We start from the raw sequence: 16,264 nt of genomic DNA, 5'->3' as shown, positions 1-16,264 counted from the left end.
CTCGACCTCGTGGAGAAACCATCGTGCCTATAACATCGCGGTCCGGGTTTAGTTTCCAAGCCCATTCAAAGGCGGCGCCAGCGTAGCGTATAACGCCATAACCTTAAAGATATAAGCGTTCGCGAGTAGAGTCGAATGACTATACTCCTTCCACAAACTAAATGATCTTAAGAAAAAAGATAAAAGGGCCACCGACAGTAGCGGGGATGGACGGGGGGGAGAGGCTCTCGGAAGAAGTACGAAGGCAAAGTCGCAATAGGGGGACTTTTAAAAAGGGCTAAGAAAAATCGGACCAAACAGAGCGCCGGAATGGCCTCGTAAAACTATATAAGGGCAAGAAAAGAGGCTGATTTAAAAGCGTTTTGCGGTTTCAGCGGGGTCCGCGCCACTAAGACGAGCTAAATCGCTTTTTAGCCCTCTCTTCCTTTTTTATATCATTTCGTATCCATTCTGGCCCCGAAAAAGTTTATTATCTTTTACGAGGGTACCTTCCTACCGTAATTGGACGCGAAATTTTTATGGGCCTCGCCCGAGAAAAGAACGAATGAAAACGGCTCATACAGATACGCGAGCCGGTCATGGCGGATCAAAAAAGTTAGTCTCACACATTCTCGTTCTTCTTTTTCCGTTCGAGATATTAAAGTAAGATCTACGAGGAAGGGTGGCGCCCAAATTTCACCCCGTCGCGGGTAAAAGGAACTTTACATTTTTATCGCGCCTAAATTGCCTTTTTATAGTTCAGTGACAATTTACTAAGAGATACTACCAAGGTATAGTTGTTCGTAATTTTTAAATAATTCCGATAATTTTCGGCTACATTTTGTTTATTTTTATTTAAGCGGGTTTATTTAACGTTTGACGAAAAAGGAACAGTTTTGGCAGGCCTAACATTGACCTACAAACGCCTGTAGAAGTGTTGTTCACGGGTAGCTTCGTTGTAGGCGACGAAAGTCCACAATTTGGGGTCAATGGTTATTAATAGTCGCTACCTGAGAGCAAAAGTCAAGTAAGTCGAGATACGTGACTATTGAAAGAAATTAAAAATAACAATCCTCGAGTGCTTTTAAATTACGGTGACTCAGTACAAAATTTTCAATATATATTTTCACTCTATTTTTTTATCAATTTTCATTATTAGATTACCATTGTTATTATGCTAGATTTCGAAATTAAAACTGGTTTTTCTCAAATAGGGGTTTTTAGACTTGCTTGACTCTTGTTCTAAGGTAGCGTAGTGCTCGGCATTCGATTAATTTTTATCCATATTTATTTAAATAACCAATAGTTGAATAAAAATTGTAAAATGTTTAAATAATTGAAAGTGAATAAGCCTATTTATTTAAATAAAACAAACAATTATTTAAATATATACCACTTTTATTCAAATAAATGCTTGGTTACGTAAAAAACATAATTAAATAAGTTAAAATAATATTCTTTTTACCAACGTTTTTTAAATAAATCGGAAAATTTGCGGATAATGAATAAACAATTCCGAGCACTAGTTATTAAGCGACGTAAAATAAGGTATACTTTTTCCTTTTCCGTATTATCAAGTGTAGTTTAATAAGCGAATATAATTAACTACTACTAAAAGAGAGAGTTTCCTTAAAAATCAAATTATCAAAATCGCGGGTGATATTTTCCATTTTTTGTTAAAACAAAATACGGAAAAAGTTCCGAAATATAACGAGTTGGATTATTAGATAATTATCTTTTGTCTTCTCCCTCGAATTCCACAAAAAAAGAAAAAGGTGAAACGGATAGATGTCCCCCTTTTCTCAAATATTTTAATTTCTTCTTCAATTCTGATTAAAAAAAGGCGGGTAGCGTTACAGCACCTTGAAAGCCTCCAATTTCGCTTCTCTCAATCTGGCTGGAACTTCTTCAATCTCGTCCTTCTCTCAATGCAAAATCATTTTGGAAATTGAGCTTAATAAGAAAATACGGATGGATTCCGCTTTTGGCCGAAACTTGGAAATGTAGAAATTTCCGGGACTTATTACAATGAAACCTCCCCTATATTGCTCTATTTGGGGAACTCGCCCAGTGAGAGGGGAGAAAAAAAAATTGCACGGTTTTTTCATCCAACCTTATTTTATTTAAAAAAAATGCGGGTGGTTCGAAAAAAAAGGAGTAACGGGACTTCGATTTCAATGGAAACTCGAAAAGTGCTTCATTGTGTGACGACTATAATTTCCCTCTTTCTTTTCTTCTGGAGACGATAGAGGGGGCTAAAAAGTGCTAGCGAATTGAAGAAGGCTCATTCGAAGCGAAAGAGTTTCCAAATTTCTTCTCCATTTTTGAATGAGTCCCTCTTTTTTTCCTTCTCTCCTATTTCCGCGTCGAACCCGAACTTAACTAACAGCGTAATCAAAGGCACCGAGAGCGTTATAAATACACGCGGATTTTACCCCCCCCCCACCATACTCTCGACTACGCTGTCAGTTAGGACGGGACGTTTTCGACTCTAGACCCATTTTTTCCTCGATTAATATGGAAAATTGGACAAAGTAAAAATGAAGTTTTCTCAAAAACTCCTTTTCCAGATTCAATGGCGTGGCTAGAAAAAAATTTCGACGGCGTAGGGTAGGGGGACCGGCCCGGGGGGAGAAATAGAAATTATTCTTCAAATTATGGCAGTCTAAAAGTTTCTCCACAACCACCCCGGTACTTTCGCCCCCCCTCCCCCCAATTTTCCAATCCGACCATTTTCCGCTTTTGCTCTTTTCAGTCTGCGTTTTCGTCTATGACGAACCAAATAAATTAGGAACCTTTTCTCGACGTAAAACTATTACAAACAATGGCAGAAACAGGTTTTATTCTTTTCTTAGAGGGAGGAAGCGAAAAAGGGTTTTCGTATCGTTTCATCTAAAGCGTCGAAGATCTAATCTCCGACCGTTCGGGGGTTCGCCGAGATGCGCTTGTTTTTAAAAGAAAAATTCCAGAAGTGACGTTAATTTGGAACTCGTTATTAAACATCAAATGTTTTTCTGATTTATTCGCGTTAAGCTACTTCGTACGTACAATTTAAACACGCGAGACACGAATTAGATGACGAAATACGCGATACGAAAGCCGCGACTAATTTAGACCAACCACGCTTCCGAACGCGATAATTAAACCGAGACGAAAGTTTCCGACGCGTGTTTATCAAAAGTAATCGGAATTTGTTAGTCACGACAGCCTTTTATTTTTTACGGTTATATAACGGTTTAGTTTGGTATTCGGACGACAGAGGGTGGTAATTTAGTGCTACTAGAAAGAGAAAGAGATCGTTGTCCGGGTAACCACCGGCGGCGCACTCCGGAGTTCCGACGTGTGGCGGCGCGTTTTGCGAAAGGACCCAAAGCGCGAACGTCGCTCGTCGGTCGTTTTTCGGGGTTGCGCGGAGGAATACGTCAAGGGCAAAAGAACATTAATATTCAACCTTCCCCGGGATCCAGTACTAATTTCCTTTTTTTTATCAAAGCTCGGGGCATTTTTGACGGTTCGGTGACGTTCGTTGGCTTATCATTCAATCAGTTCTTGATAAAGATGGTGACACGAGGCCCCAGGGCCCTCCCTCCGCCCCCCAACGCCACGTCAACTCTAGGTAGGCCATTCGCTAGATATTTGCGAAAGACAGGCGGCCAAACACTTTGGCGCGTAAATAATCCGGCGCCAATTCCGCGTGGGCTGGCGATTAACACGAGCGCTTATTACGAAACACTTCGTCTTCAGACGCTCTAAAAACCAGAGGCTGATTGTTTCTAGAGTGGGAGGTAGATGGCGCTATGCGTTCGAATTTCCGCGAGCGACGCACGTGCGACGGACACGTGGCGACCGTGACGAGGAGCGCGCCTATAATTCCCACTCCCCCTCTTCCTGATCTTTTTCCGAAAATTTCCCTCCTCTTTTTATAGCCACGGGTGCATTGCGGGAAAAATTTGCGTGCGCCCAACTTTCGGGGAGAGCCTGGAGGGGAAGCGAATGCCCCTTCGTCCGGAACCAAATCGCGTATAGGAGCCGAAAATGACGGTCCACCACGCATTCTCGCCACAGGACGCTAGAAATCGGTCTAAATAGCAGCCCGCTTAGCTGGAATATAGTTTTTGGGCGAGACAAGCCTCTGGCTGGAACCTTTTCATGACGCGTCGCACCCACCCACGAAATATGATTTGGGAGGGAAACGATTATTTTCTCCGAGGCAGATTTATTTTGGCGTCATGATGCGTCTCCGACAACGGCGCCTCTTCCAACCAGCCTATCATTATAATAAATCTAGACATCTTCTACACGGCCTAGATTATATTATTAAATATATAATCAATTTAATTAATGGGAAGGTAGCTCTATTTTTGTAGGACGGAAAGCCCCTACCCTCGCGTAAAATGAAGTAGGTTAAAATGAGGGTTAAAAATAGAGTTAACGGCTGTAGAAGTGTATGCAAATTTCTTCATTATGAGGTTTAAATTTTCTTCATTCTCTTTTTTAGTTAGCGAAATAAGTTAAAATTAGAAGTTGCGACTTACCATATACGGTAAGATGAGCGGTTTTGGATCGAATGCCTTTGGTTCCTTCCGCAGCACCGACCTGACATTGAAACTGAGCATCATCTTCAAGGTTGACGTTGTCAATCTTCAAGGAGAAGTCCTCTGGAAAATATAAAAATTGGAAATATAGAACAAATGAGAGGGAATTATTAAAAATCGGAAATGTAGAACCAAAAAGGGGAAATTATTAGAAATCGGAAATGTTGAACTCAAAAGAGGGAATTATTAAAAATCGGAAATATAGATCTGAACCAAAAGGGGAAAATACTAAAATTTGAAATATAGAACCAAAAAGGGCAAATTATAAAAAATCGGAAATGTTGAACTCAAAAGAGGGGAAATTATTAAAAATCGGAAATGTTGAACTCAAAAGAGGGAATTATTAAAAATCGGAAATATAGAACCAAAAAGGGGAAATTACTAAAAATCTGAAATATAGAACCAAAAAGAGGAATGATTAAAATCGGAAATATATAACCAGAAAGGGGAAATTATTGACAATCGGAACTTTAAACTCAAAAGAGGGAATTATTAAAAATAGGAAATATAGAACCAAAAAGGGGAAATTACGAAATATCTGAAATATAGAACCAAAAAGGGGAAATTATTGAAAATCGGAAAATAGAACCAGAAAGGGAAAATTATTGAAAATCGGAAAATAGAACCAGAAAGGGGAAATTATTGAAAATTGAAAATAGAACCAGAAAGGGGAAATTATTGAAAATTGGAAAATAGATCCAGAAAGGGGAAATTATTGAAAATTGGAAAATAATACCAGAAAGGGGAAATTATTGAAAATTGGAAAATAGAACCAGAAAGGGAAAATTATTAAAAAAAAACCGAATTGGGTGTAGTTTACCTTCTTCGTCACTGCCAGTCATAGAATATCTGGGAAATCCCGCCAAAATCCTTTCTTGTCCCAAACCAAAACCATCTCTCGTCCATTGAATATTGCCCCTCCTATTCTCGACCCTGCAAGGTAGGAGTATATTGGAGCCAACGACCGCCGTTCTGTCCGTCGGTTCCAGGGCGAACCGTTGCTGCGGTACTGTTTGGAACAAACAATCAATAGGTTATTACCGATAGATAGAACTGTCGATACCGATAAATATTTTAAGTGCCGGCCCGTACGAAAACCAAATAACAGTCCCTGTTCTCTCTGTTCCCGCCCCATAAAAGGTTCTTCATACGTTAAAACCGTAACCCTAAACCGGCGAGATGATTTAATAAATCGGCTCGAGGATCCGTAAAAGTAAATGAACAGGCTGTACGTCTACGTATACCGCAGCCAAGAGTCACCGAATAGTTCGGAAGTAGTAGGCCGAATGGGTTAAGTCACAGTCGAAACTAGTGAACTGTTAAAGAACGCTCTTTCCGTATACAGAATAAAGAACGACTCTTCAAACCTTTATATCTCGTCCAAGCTTTAAACAGCGAGATTAGGAGAGGGTTCGACTAACTTATATCAATATTTGAGATATTCAATTCGTATTTTTCATCGTATCGGCTCTACGCGCGGAAAAAAAGGCCGAGACTTATAGCCCAAGGAAGAAGTATATATAGAAATAAAATGTTTCCTCCAAGTGCGAGTTGGTCTGGCGCGCGAACATAACTAGACTTTTCTACCCATTTTTCTTATTTTTTTCGTCCACTCGAAGAAGATACGAGTGTCGGAGAAGGGGGTATTTCTCGAAAAGAAAAACCTGGTTTTCTTCCGGCGATAAAAGAAGAAAGTTTTCCACTTTCTCCATTTCGCCGTCCTCCCCCCTCTCCTGACTGGCTCAGACCCTTCGAGACTCGGACCATCTCGCTTCGGTTTGGCGCTTTTCCGGCCCAGAAAACGGCCCGGGGTCCTCCGCGAAACTTTTCTGGCCCACTCTCTTCAATTCTTCCAGACGCGTTTCATTGTAGCTCGTCAAAAAGCGTCGCTTCTGATGGCATTTTATCCCCCAACTTTTTTTCTTTATATTCCACTTCTCTAACAATGACTCCGATTACCGTTGTTAGATGGAGCTAGCGTCTCCGTCGAGGGCAAAAATAAGGCAACGCAAAAGGTAACGATAGTTTACGAAGCGAGGCGGCGCTTTAGCTCTACGCGAGAGAGAAAGAGCGACTGGGCCCAACGCCGATAACACGTAAAAGGGCAGATGGCCCGAATGAAAAACCATTACGTTGTTTGGGGTGGTGTCTTCTTATAGATACATATTCCCTAAAAAGTTTGTATTACGACAAGGCGAGGGTGATAAGGCCGTTTTCTTCCTTTTTTATTTTATTCTAAATGTCCGAAAAGTTATAAAGCTACGAGGGAAAAAATCTTTTTTTTACATCCTTTTTAAATACAATTTAGCAAAAAGGGGGCTGGTAACGTTACACCTCGCCCAGATAAAACCTTTTCGCGTCTAGAAAAAAACTATAAATTTCAACCGAAACCGCATCCAAACCCGTTTTTAAATATAGGTCACTCTTAACATTGGAAACGAGGTAGACTGAATTTAACAAACGCCATCAAAGCGTGATAAGTAATAGTAATCGCTTACTTCTCGTGGTAGCTTGAGCGTTCGTCGTACACCAAAGACACGCGAAAATTATGGATGTGACAATAAGCTCGTTAGTGGTGACATCTTTCGACTGACTCATCCTGGTCGTCCTCCGTCGCTGTACTGTTTTCCACCTCATGGCCATTTTATACCAACTTTCCGAGATCAACGCATCAGTATTTCGTATTTATACCCTGAAAAATAAATATTAACACCCAAAAATTAATTAAAAGACATTTTAATATATTTATATAATTATCTGCCACAATCTAAATAAGTAGGTCAAATATAGATCAAACCCCTGTAGAAGTGTTCCAATAGCAAAACACGAGTGCACGACGCAAAAGCCCACATTTAGGAATTATTCTTTATTATACATGTATACACGCGTATTCGAGGTTACGGAGTTAATTTCAGATTGTAGGGATAACGAAAGGTTATACGTAAGTCAATTTCGATATTTTTATGCCCGCTTTATGAACCATAAAATCCCCTTCGTTCGGTTATAAAGCCCCATTTACTAGCGTATGATATTATTCTTATTTTTTTCCTCCTAACACTCTTTTAATGAAACGGGGCCGAATGCTATATAGGAAGAACGTCGTAATCGCGATTAGAGAAATACTATAAAGATTACTACGGAGGACAATTAATCCCCAACACATTGTCTGTTATACAAAAACCAGTTTTTGGAATTGAAAAACTGGAGTTTATTCTTTAGAAAATGGAAAATGGAAATCTAAGAAAGGCTTGTTTTTTTTTTTTACAAAATATGTGAATTTTTTAAGAGGAGGTTTACGGTTAACAGCTACTTATGACTTGAGAAAAAAATGAATTTAATTGCCATTCCGAGATATTACTACACGAGAAAGCTTCTGTCGCAGCTTTTAACCAAATCTTTTTTTTAAGTAATGTTTTTTCCAGAGAAATTCGTAGAAATTTCGCCAAGTTCTTAGAATAAAAATGTGGATTAAATAAGCTTATAAGGCTTCTCGTTCTGCGAATAAAACCATCTTTGTTACGCCCCTGATAATGTCGTTATTAAATTTAATCCGGACGAAGGTGGCAAGTGAAAAAGTGTAAAGATGGAAATGTCAGGAAATCAAATAGTGTTTCACGATTTGTCTACGACGAGTAGGTTTTCGCTGGAACGTAACTCTTCCCTCTTCACCATTTTTTAATACTAAAAGTCAAGTTTCAAATCAAGGCACTGAACCAGAATATGTGCAGTCTGCGAGCCCTAAGACTTAAGCTAGTGGTCCACCAGAGGTTACGTAACCGTATCGCAAGCGTTACGTCACTTGCACGTCGCATGACGTTTTATCTGCGTTTTATTTACGTTTCAAAAAGCGCGCGTCCATTGTCTCCGATGCTAATACGTAGACGCTGATTTTCAACAAAAGTAATGGACGCCCTCTTTCGGTTATTTTACGTTCTACATACGGTTACGATACGATACGGTTACGTAACCTCAGGTGGACCATTAGCTTAAAGCTTGTCAAAGATAGGAGTATGAGGGTAAGAATAAACAGTAAAGCTATCGGTTTACTCGAACAAATACAATGAATGATCCGACAGAAGTCGTCACACTATATATCTAGAAAAATAATCCGTAAAGATCGACATCGTTGTCCTTATGACGGAGTCGTAGACGGATAGAAAAGGGGTGAGAGATGAAAGTGCTTCCATCTATCTATCTATTACCGAACAACGTTCGCGTTACGATTGACCGGTCATTGCAGTTTCAGCCAAGAAAAGGGTAAAGATTGCTTAAGCCCAAACATAGCTGTCGCCGTAATAACGACTGTAACGAGAGGTTTTCTAATCCATCATTCTCGACCGGAATATATTTTTCCCCCGCTTCGACAATGAAGGTGAAAAAGTGAGCTCCCGACCAGAAGCCACGTCACTCGGGCTAATTGCGAAAATCACGGAAGGAAAGAAGGAGCGTATTTCGCTAATGTCCATTTTTTACAAGACTGCGTAATTATATACATATTGACCCAACCTATAAATACAGTATTTTATTCCGAGAATTCTTACGTAGTTCCGGCCAAGAACAATATTAGTACTAAATACTAATGCCTGATATCAAATCCGCTAACACATCGTTCATATTTACACGCATATACGGATAAAAATTGGAATGATTTAAATAGGCCTTCTTGTTTAGATGTATCGGCCGCGTCACTCGGGACGTAGTAGTGACGTTTCACTATGATAGCCAATAGACGCTAGCATAAACTCTATTTATGTCTTATTCAACTTGTTAAAAAGTTCCACGCGCGTCTCGATACTTTAGCGTAAATGGGCTCGAGCGATTTCGCGCGTGCCCCCCGAAATAAAATAAAAATGCGCGAGCCTTTTACGCCAAAATATTAAAGAGCGCGTGGAACATTTTAACAAATTGAACAAGACACGAATTAAAATTCAACGAGTCGCCCTTTTTATATAGATCTAACCTTTAAAACTGAACTGAACTCCTACGTATCTCGTGACGAAAGCGATACATTAAAACAAGTTTGGCAAGTGTAATGACTTTATAGAAAGGCTTATTGAATTTTTGTAAGCAGACGTTATTATGATTGAATACCAAATTAAATGGTGCCGCTTTGGTGCGGCGGCGAGTGTTGACTTTTACGCGGCACATTCGAAGTTTCTACACGTTCGTGGTCCGCATCATTACGATCGTGGGCATATACGAAAAACTATCAAATAATAACCAGTGAAATAATATATATATATATATGTATTATGTAGGGACATTGTATACACGAGACCGGCCACGTATAGGCTTTTCATGTTTCTAGCTTCGCGCGTTAAGTAAAAAAAAGCATCGGAAAATAGATTGAATTTTATCTGAAAATCCATCAAAGAAACGTTTAGCTTCCTATGAGATGGCATTTCCCTTCCATCTTTTTTAGCATCACTTTCTTTTTAAATTATTCAAGTACGTTTATTTATTCCAAGGGTAAAAAAGAATCAGTTTTTTTTCTTACCCCTGGAATGTATATTTTTGTGTAAGCCTAGAAGACCGGAATATATATGATAAGGGTACAAGTACCGGTATAGTACGCTGGTAATGGGGACGGTGGGAGTTTGTTGGTGAGGGATGGGACCACCCCGCGCACCGCCCAAGACCCTGTCCTTACCCCCGCGGCTAATCGGATCGGCTTACGACCTAAGAAGAAAATGAAATTTGCCCCCAGAGTCTCTTCTCTCTTTACGGACATCTTACATCTGGCGGTCACGTTGCCTAGCTTCGACGCTGCACTCGCCGGACAGTTTCGTCAAAGTCAACGATCGAGTTAAGTCTGCGTCTATATCCTTTTCAATTTATTGACAGTTCAAGTTCAGCCGCGATTTAAATCCGCTCGCGAATGCCCGAGTATTTTCGGAGACCTCTTCCTGTTCGCTTTAAGAGTTTGTAAATAAAAGGGAATTCGAAATTTGATATTAGCAAAAGCTAATGAACCGAAGTGATCGGATAAGTTTTAATTTTTTTGCTGTATTTTCACTAACGAAGACGCGGGGGGTATGTCCAGTTCTAGCGTCGGCCATTGTCATACCTCATTTTTATTAATTAGGGTTAACTAAATTTTCTTAAAAGAATTCCAATGCCTTTCGATTATCCGAATTAGCTTTATTTTTAACTGCGACAATTTTGAAATTTCACATTAGTAAACAAATGCTTAAGCAATCCAAGAAATAGTTTTTGAGTAACCTACTTTTTAGGTGATTTAAATGAGAAAATATGCGCACTAAAACATTGAAAGCTTAATTCCTAATTTTTTCTTGAGGGCATTTTGATTAAAATCAGTCAATTTCCCATATTTAAAACTTCACGAAAAATGCGTACAAAACCAAATATGGAGACACATTGTTCTGTGTCATTGATTGTAATATATTCAGCGGCGTAGCCAGGATTTTGGTTCCGGGGGGAGGTGGGGAGGGCACACCATTGAAAAAAAAGTAAATAAATAAAGATTTGTACATATTTTTTTGGGGGCTATGCCATTAAAAATATTATTACGTCATACTTTATCTGCTTACATTATAGCTATTGTTAATTTAAATTCATTAACTTCTGATAACAGTTTAAAGCTTTTATATACTTTATGGAATTAGTTGACCCATTAAAAGTATTGAAAAATATATGGTAGTTATTTCGCAAATATAAATATTTATAGTCACGTCATTTTAAAATTTTTAAACCTAATAATTGGAAAGTACAACTATGTACAGAGGAAAGTATTATTAAATTGGCCAACCGATAGCGTCAGCAGATTCTGATATACTACAAGTCGAGTTTCCCTAAATAGCGTGGAAAATAAGATTAAGTAGGTTAAAATCTACGCTATATCATCTGGTTATCACGTGTTAAAACCGGCGTTCCGAAAGCAGAACGGTCGCCCCTCATAAAAAGCGCAACATTATAACATTAATTTTGGGGCGATATCGCGGCAGTAGACGGATCAGGCCCCACGAACGGCAGCCAGGCAGGAGGCGGAGGGAGACAGCCGCCATTTTCTATTTTAGACCGACTGGGCTTTATATAAATCTCTCACTTTTAAAAAGCCGAAAACTCCAGTTTATTTTCGCTCTTTCGCTCGGCGGCTAGCGGTATTAAGGCGACGAATATCAGTCATAATTTGAAAGCTGGCAAATAACGAACCGGGGGCTCCCCCAGAAATATTCCAAATTCGTCCGCTAAATACGTAAATAAAAGGACTTTGGGTGAAATTTATTTATAACGGCGTTAATTACGTCGAACGTTGTTAAAATGATTATTTATACGAAAACCGCGGGAAAGACGCCCCTTTCGGCGAAGTACACGAAAAGGAACCGTGTCGCTCCAAACACGCAGTTCAAAGACGTGTTTGCTTTCCAGCACGATATATACGCGGATAGCCGGGCGCGCGCGACTTGAAGGTAAAGAAAAAGAAAGTTAATGGAGAATTAAGGAAAATTTACGCGTTCGATTTTCTCGGTTCGAGAGAGCCGTAACCGTCGGAAAGTAGCCGTAATTAACGCCTCAACATAGTTTTAGCGGCTAATGACGCGTATTACGCGCGGTCTAATAAGTCAACTTAACGTTGAAGGGCTCGTTTCCTCCCGGTTAAGGGCGCCGATATCGACCAATAGGCCACGCGGATTGGAGGGACCACGTACGGTTTCGCTTTCTCGTTACAAGTAGTCCAGGGCGGGTGGCTTTCCAATGAATAGGCTTCGAGACGCGCGGTCGAGGGTCTCGATATATCACGTAGAAGCTCGCGTCGAGTCGTCGGGATGTGACAATAACAGGTGACTGCGACTAACTTTGTTCGTCGTTGAATTCGGCTTGTAAACAAACTGGCCTCAGGGAAATAGGCAATTTCAACATTAATGACGCCTTCGTAGGCAAATTTGATTAATGCCGAAGGAAACCCTATTAAATCCTACGAACACCTCGATAATGACCATATGGCCGCGTGGTTCCAAGACCCACTAACTCGTGGTATATATATATATAAAGCAGGCGAGTATTTTGGCCAGCGTGTCCGGACATCCTGAGCTACCAAACACGACGATAACAGCGAGTAAGAGACGGAATACAACGTAACAGGGTCCCACACGCACACTGTACCGCATTCGCATCAAGGGCGGTGTATAAAGCGAGCCGATCTCATTATTTCAGACAAATTGTAGGGTAGCCGCTCCCACCCTCTTCGGCAAGGGCGATAATTTAAAAAATGCTTCCACTTATTAGGAGGAAAGGGGGGCATGTTGTTCCAGGGTGACGTCATCGATCAGAAGGCCCGACAGGCGGAAAAGGCTGTCTCGCGAATGGGGGTATATTGAAACCTCGATGCGGAATAAAAAACATTACTCGTTCGGAAAAGCGGCCTTTTCTCTTCGTTCATTTCATGATCGGACATTCTTCATATTCCCAGAGACAGTCGACCTAATATTTATAGCGGACAGCGTTTAGCGATTCGGGATGGTACCGTAACGTTTCACTTTACCGCGCGTAGAAATTAAGGTTCCCAGTCCCGCTCAGTCGGTGGTGGATGCGTCGTGATAATGATTTACCAAGAACAGAAAACCATTCCAATGAATTAAAATTCTTCGCGAAGTTTCTGGTCTTTGATGACCGTCCAGAAATCCGGTAACGTTACCGAACGGCAAACTGGACGTTAAAGGTCAATTTGTTTTTGCGGCGAAGCCAACTTTGTTGGAAGATGGTCAGCTAGTATAGATTTCTAACACGTTGGATAGCAATCACCACGCGACGAAACTGGCCTTCGTTTTTATCGCGAAGAGAGGATTTTGTTAATCAAATAGTTCTAGTCTGGGAATAAGTCTATTTCCGAAAGTTTTGTCGGTGGCTGTTACGAGAGCGACGCGGGAGTTTATTACGATCTCCGCAAACACGCCGTAAAGGCAAATTCCGAGCACGTCTTCTCCAAAAAGTAAACCGCCGTTATCGTCTCGGCGACGCGCGTAAGACGTGTCTTTTAGCGGAGAATCATCCGTCCACCCTCATGCCCGAAGAGCAACGGCGAAGGAGAAGGGTTTTTACGACGCCAAACCGAGCACTGATCCCTCGCGTTGTCACGTCTTGCCTTTCAACACTTTTTCCTCTCGATTAAATTAAGCGATTCTTATCGGCGTCCGTCGATTGGACGGCGTAAAAAGAGCCCGAAATTGGGCTAAACACTTTTATACCGAATTGCCGCCACCGGCGAGACCGCGACGCGTCCCGGAAAAACTCGACATCCTCTCTTCCCTGATTGAATATTCCTCAAAATAAACTTTGTCGTTGCCAACAAAGGTCTTAAGGGCCCCCGAGGTTATGTCGCCCTGTAATTGGGCTCCGCCATCCCGCTAGTTGGCGACCACACCTCGGGTACGCTTCACCATTAACCGGAACCTATACCGTCAGGGCGGTTTTTACAATGGCGGGTTCGGGGTTAAATCGAGGTCATTGAACATGGTACGTAACCGGGGATGGATCAAAAGCGAAAAGGTATAAAACGAGCTCGGCCATTGGTCGGATAAATGGCGGGAATAGAAACGTCCGTAGAATGGACGGGTTCCGAAAGGAAAAGCGATTTAGGAAACAAATAGAACTGCGCGGAGTTGGTTAAAAGAAGAAAAGCCACTTGAGGAATGACTTCACGCCAAAAAGCCTATAACGAGGTATTTGTCGGGCTCGACGCGCCAAAGCGACCAAAGAAGAAATAATAATATAAAAATAAAGTAGAAGTGTACGCGGAGGCTCAAAACCAAAGAAAAGAGACTTCTCTCTCTCTCTTCGAATTTCGGGCCAAGATTTATGTTCCAATAAACTGCTCCCGTTCCATCTGGTACCTGGTTATTGAGTTTCTCATCTATGTAAGTCTTCTAATGGCCGGCCACCATACCCGCGGGCCACGCTCACTTTTTATATTTCGATATATTTTCCGAGATAGAGTTGACGGGCTCCTTTAAGAAACGCGTTTTTGGGGCCCCGAGACGTTCAACGAGAAACGGTCAACGAGAATTAAAAGAACAAGCCAAACCTTTCACGCCGACTTTTAACATCACTACCATCTGGTTTGGGTGAAAAATACGTCCTAAAAGAGGTCGAGACGAAAGCAACGGTCGCTGACTTACAAACCATCTAAAGGAACGACCGGTCATTATCCTAAATTTGAACCCTTTTCTCGTAATGCTCCGCTTTATAAGGAAGCGAAGTTCACCAAACTAAAACTTATTCGTTTCGTACGGACGGTAAGACCTTTTCCGATTACTAGAGATGCCATTTTTCAGCCGGCGGAGTCAATAACGCGACGCTTTACCGGCTCGTTCTGGTAGACGACACCTAGACCGACTAAACGGAATTGTTCCCGAGAACACGTTACGAAGCTAAACCACGTTGCTAAACCCAGTCGTAGAAACGAATATCGTGAATATTGTATCCGTCGAATTAGATTCGTCTAGACTAGACCGAAATTATCGTATTATGGGCCCCTAAAAACGGAAACTCCATTCCGAGTGATAAATGATATGAGTATGTCATCCTATAGTTCTATCGGAAATATTTTTTCTACAGTTCTCCGAGCGCGTCTTTCGAGCTAAACCTAGGAATTTTATAAATAAAAAGCGGAACAAAATACAAAGACACTCGTATACTATTACTATAGCGTGTTGACAAGGATATTATTTAGAGAAGACATAACGCGCCGACTGTTTTCTTTTATCGCTAAGTCGTATTTTATTCGAAATGACAAAAGTCGGTGGCGCGTTCTACAATGTAGGCCACACTATATTAGACCCACTCGCGGCACGTCGCTAGTTTTGTTTTCAAAAATTCTATTTGCGTCTTTCAAAACGTAACTTTTCCCTCTCTACTTTTTCGTCGGAAAAACTATAAAAAGAGACGCGTTCTTGGCTGAAGGTGACACAATGAGGAATCCGCTCTCGTTTTCCAAAGACATATTTTCACCCATCCCACCCGACAGTAAAAAACCTCTTCCGCTTTTACTAGTCCCCGACGTAACCAAGAATAAGATGAAAAAATCACGTCGGAATTTACGCGGATTACCTTCAAAGTAATTATACCCACGTATACCGAAGTACGGGCGATGGCTGCTCCAGGGTCGACTCCGGCGGTAATACAGACACTTGGGAAAGGGCCAAATATAATTATTATAATTTTTGCGCGAAACACCCTTAACTCTAGAGCTACGTATTGGATGGGCTATATTTTCCCTCAACAGAATCAGCGGTTTAAGAGGAGGCCTTATTGACCGACTGACTATCCATCGTTTGCGTCTCGAATCTGACAAAAGTCGCTCGTCAGGACACATTACGAAGAATGATGGCTGAGCTTCGTTTTACTCCTTTTTTCCCGCGGCGTCATCAAAAACGATGCTCTTTAAAAACGAATGCCCAAAATACCCCACTGGAGCGTAGCCTCCCAGACATATAAGACAGCGATACCTTCTAAGACATATAACGGAAGAAAAACCACGAAGGCGTTTATTAAAAATAAAGTTTTCACCATTAAGTCGAAACGCATTCTCATTTTGGCAGAGTTCCCCGAGAAAAACCTCCCGACTTCAAACAATCGCTTCGCTCTTTTTTATATTTTTCCCCCTTCTAATCCTATATACTCTTTTGATATTTATTTTAAGATTTGGTTCCGGCGTTTCGCCTCATTGGTTA

The 16,264-nt window shown here is 41.0% G+C and overlaps 1 protein-coding gene across 5 annotated transcripts in view; it reads right to left on the bottom strand.

The window, feature by feature from the left end:
• Positions 1–16,264, bottom strand: part of LOC149932750 (irregular chiasm C-roughest protein-like) — a 194,120-nt gene that overhangs the window by 7,524 nt on the left and 170,332 nt on the right. For all 5 annotated transcript variants that reach the window (XM_090155787.1, XM_090155791.1, XM_090155788.1 and 2 more), the window contains 3 exons: positions 7,073–7,266; positions 5,395–5,583; positions 4,515–4,637 (listed from right to left, as the gene is read on the bottom strand). In XM_090155787.1, coding sequence (XP_090011913.1) covers positions 4,515–4,637; positions 5,395–5,583; positions 7,073–7,217 — 457 coding nt within the window. In that variant the 5' untranslated portion in view covers positions 7,218–7,266. The remainder of the gene's footprint in view (positions 1–4,514; positions 4,638–5,394; positions 5,584–7,072; positions 7,267–16,264) is intronic.

Source organism: Leiobunum rupestre, chromosome 8 (genome assembly GCF_980474605.1).
Source record: "Leiobunum rupestre chromosome 8, qqLeiRupe1.1.hap1, whole genome shotgun sequence".
NCBI lineage: Eukaryota > Metazoa > Arthropoda > Arachnida > Opiliones > Sclerosomatidae > Leiobunum > Leiobunum rupestre.
This window is presented reverse-complemented; position numbering and strand designations above follow the sequence as displayed.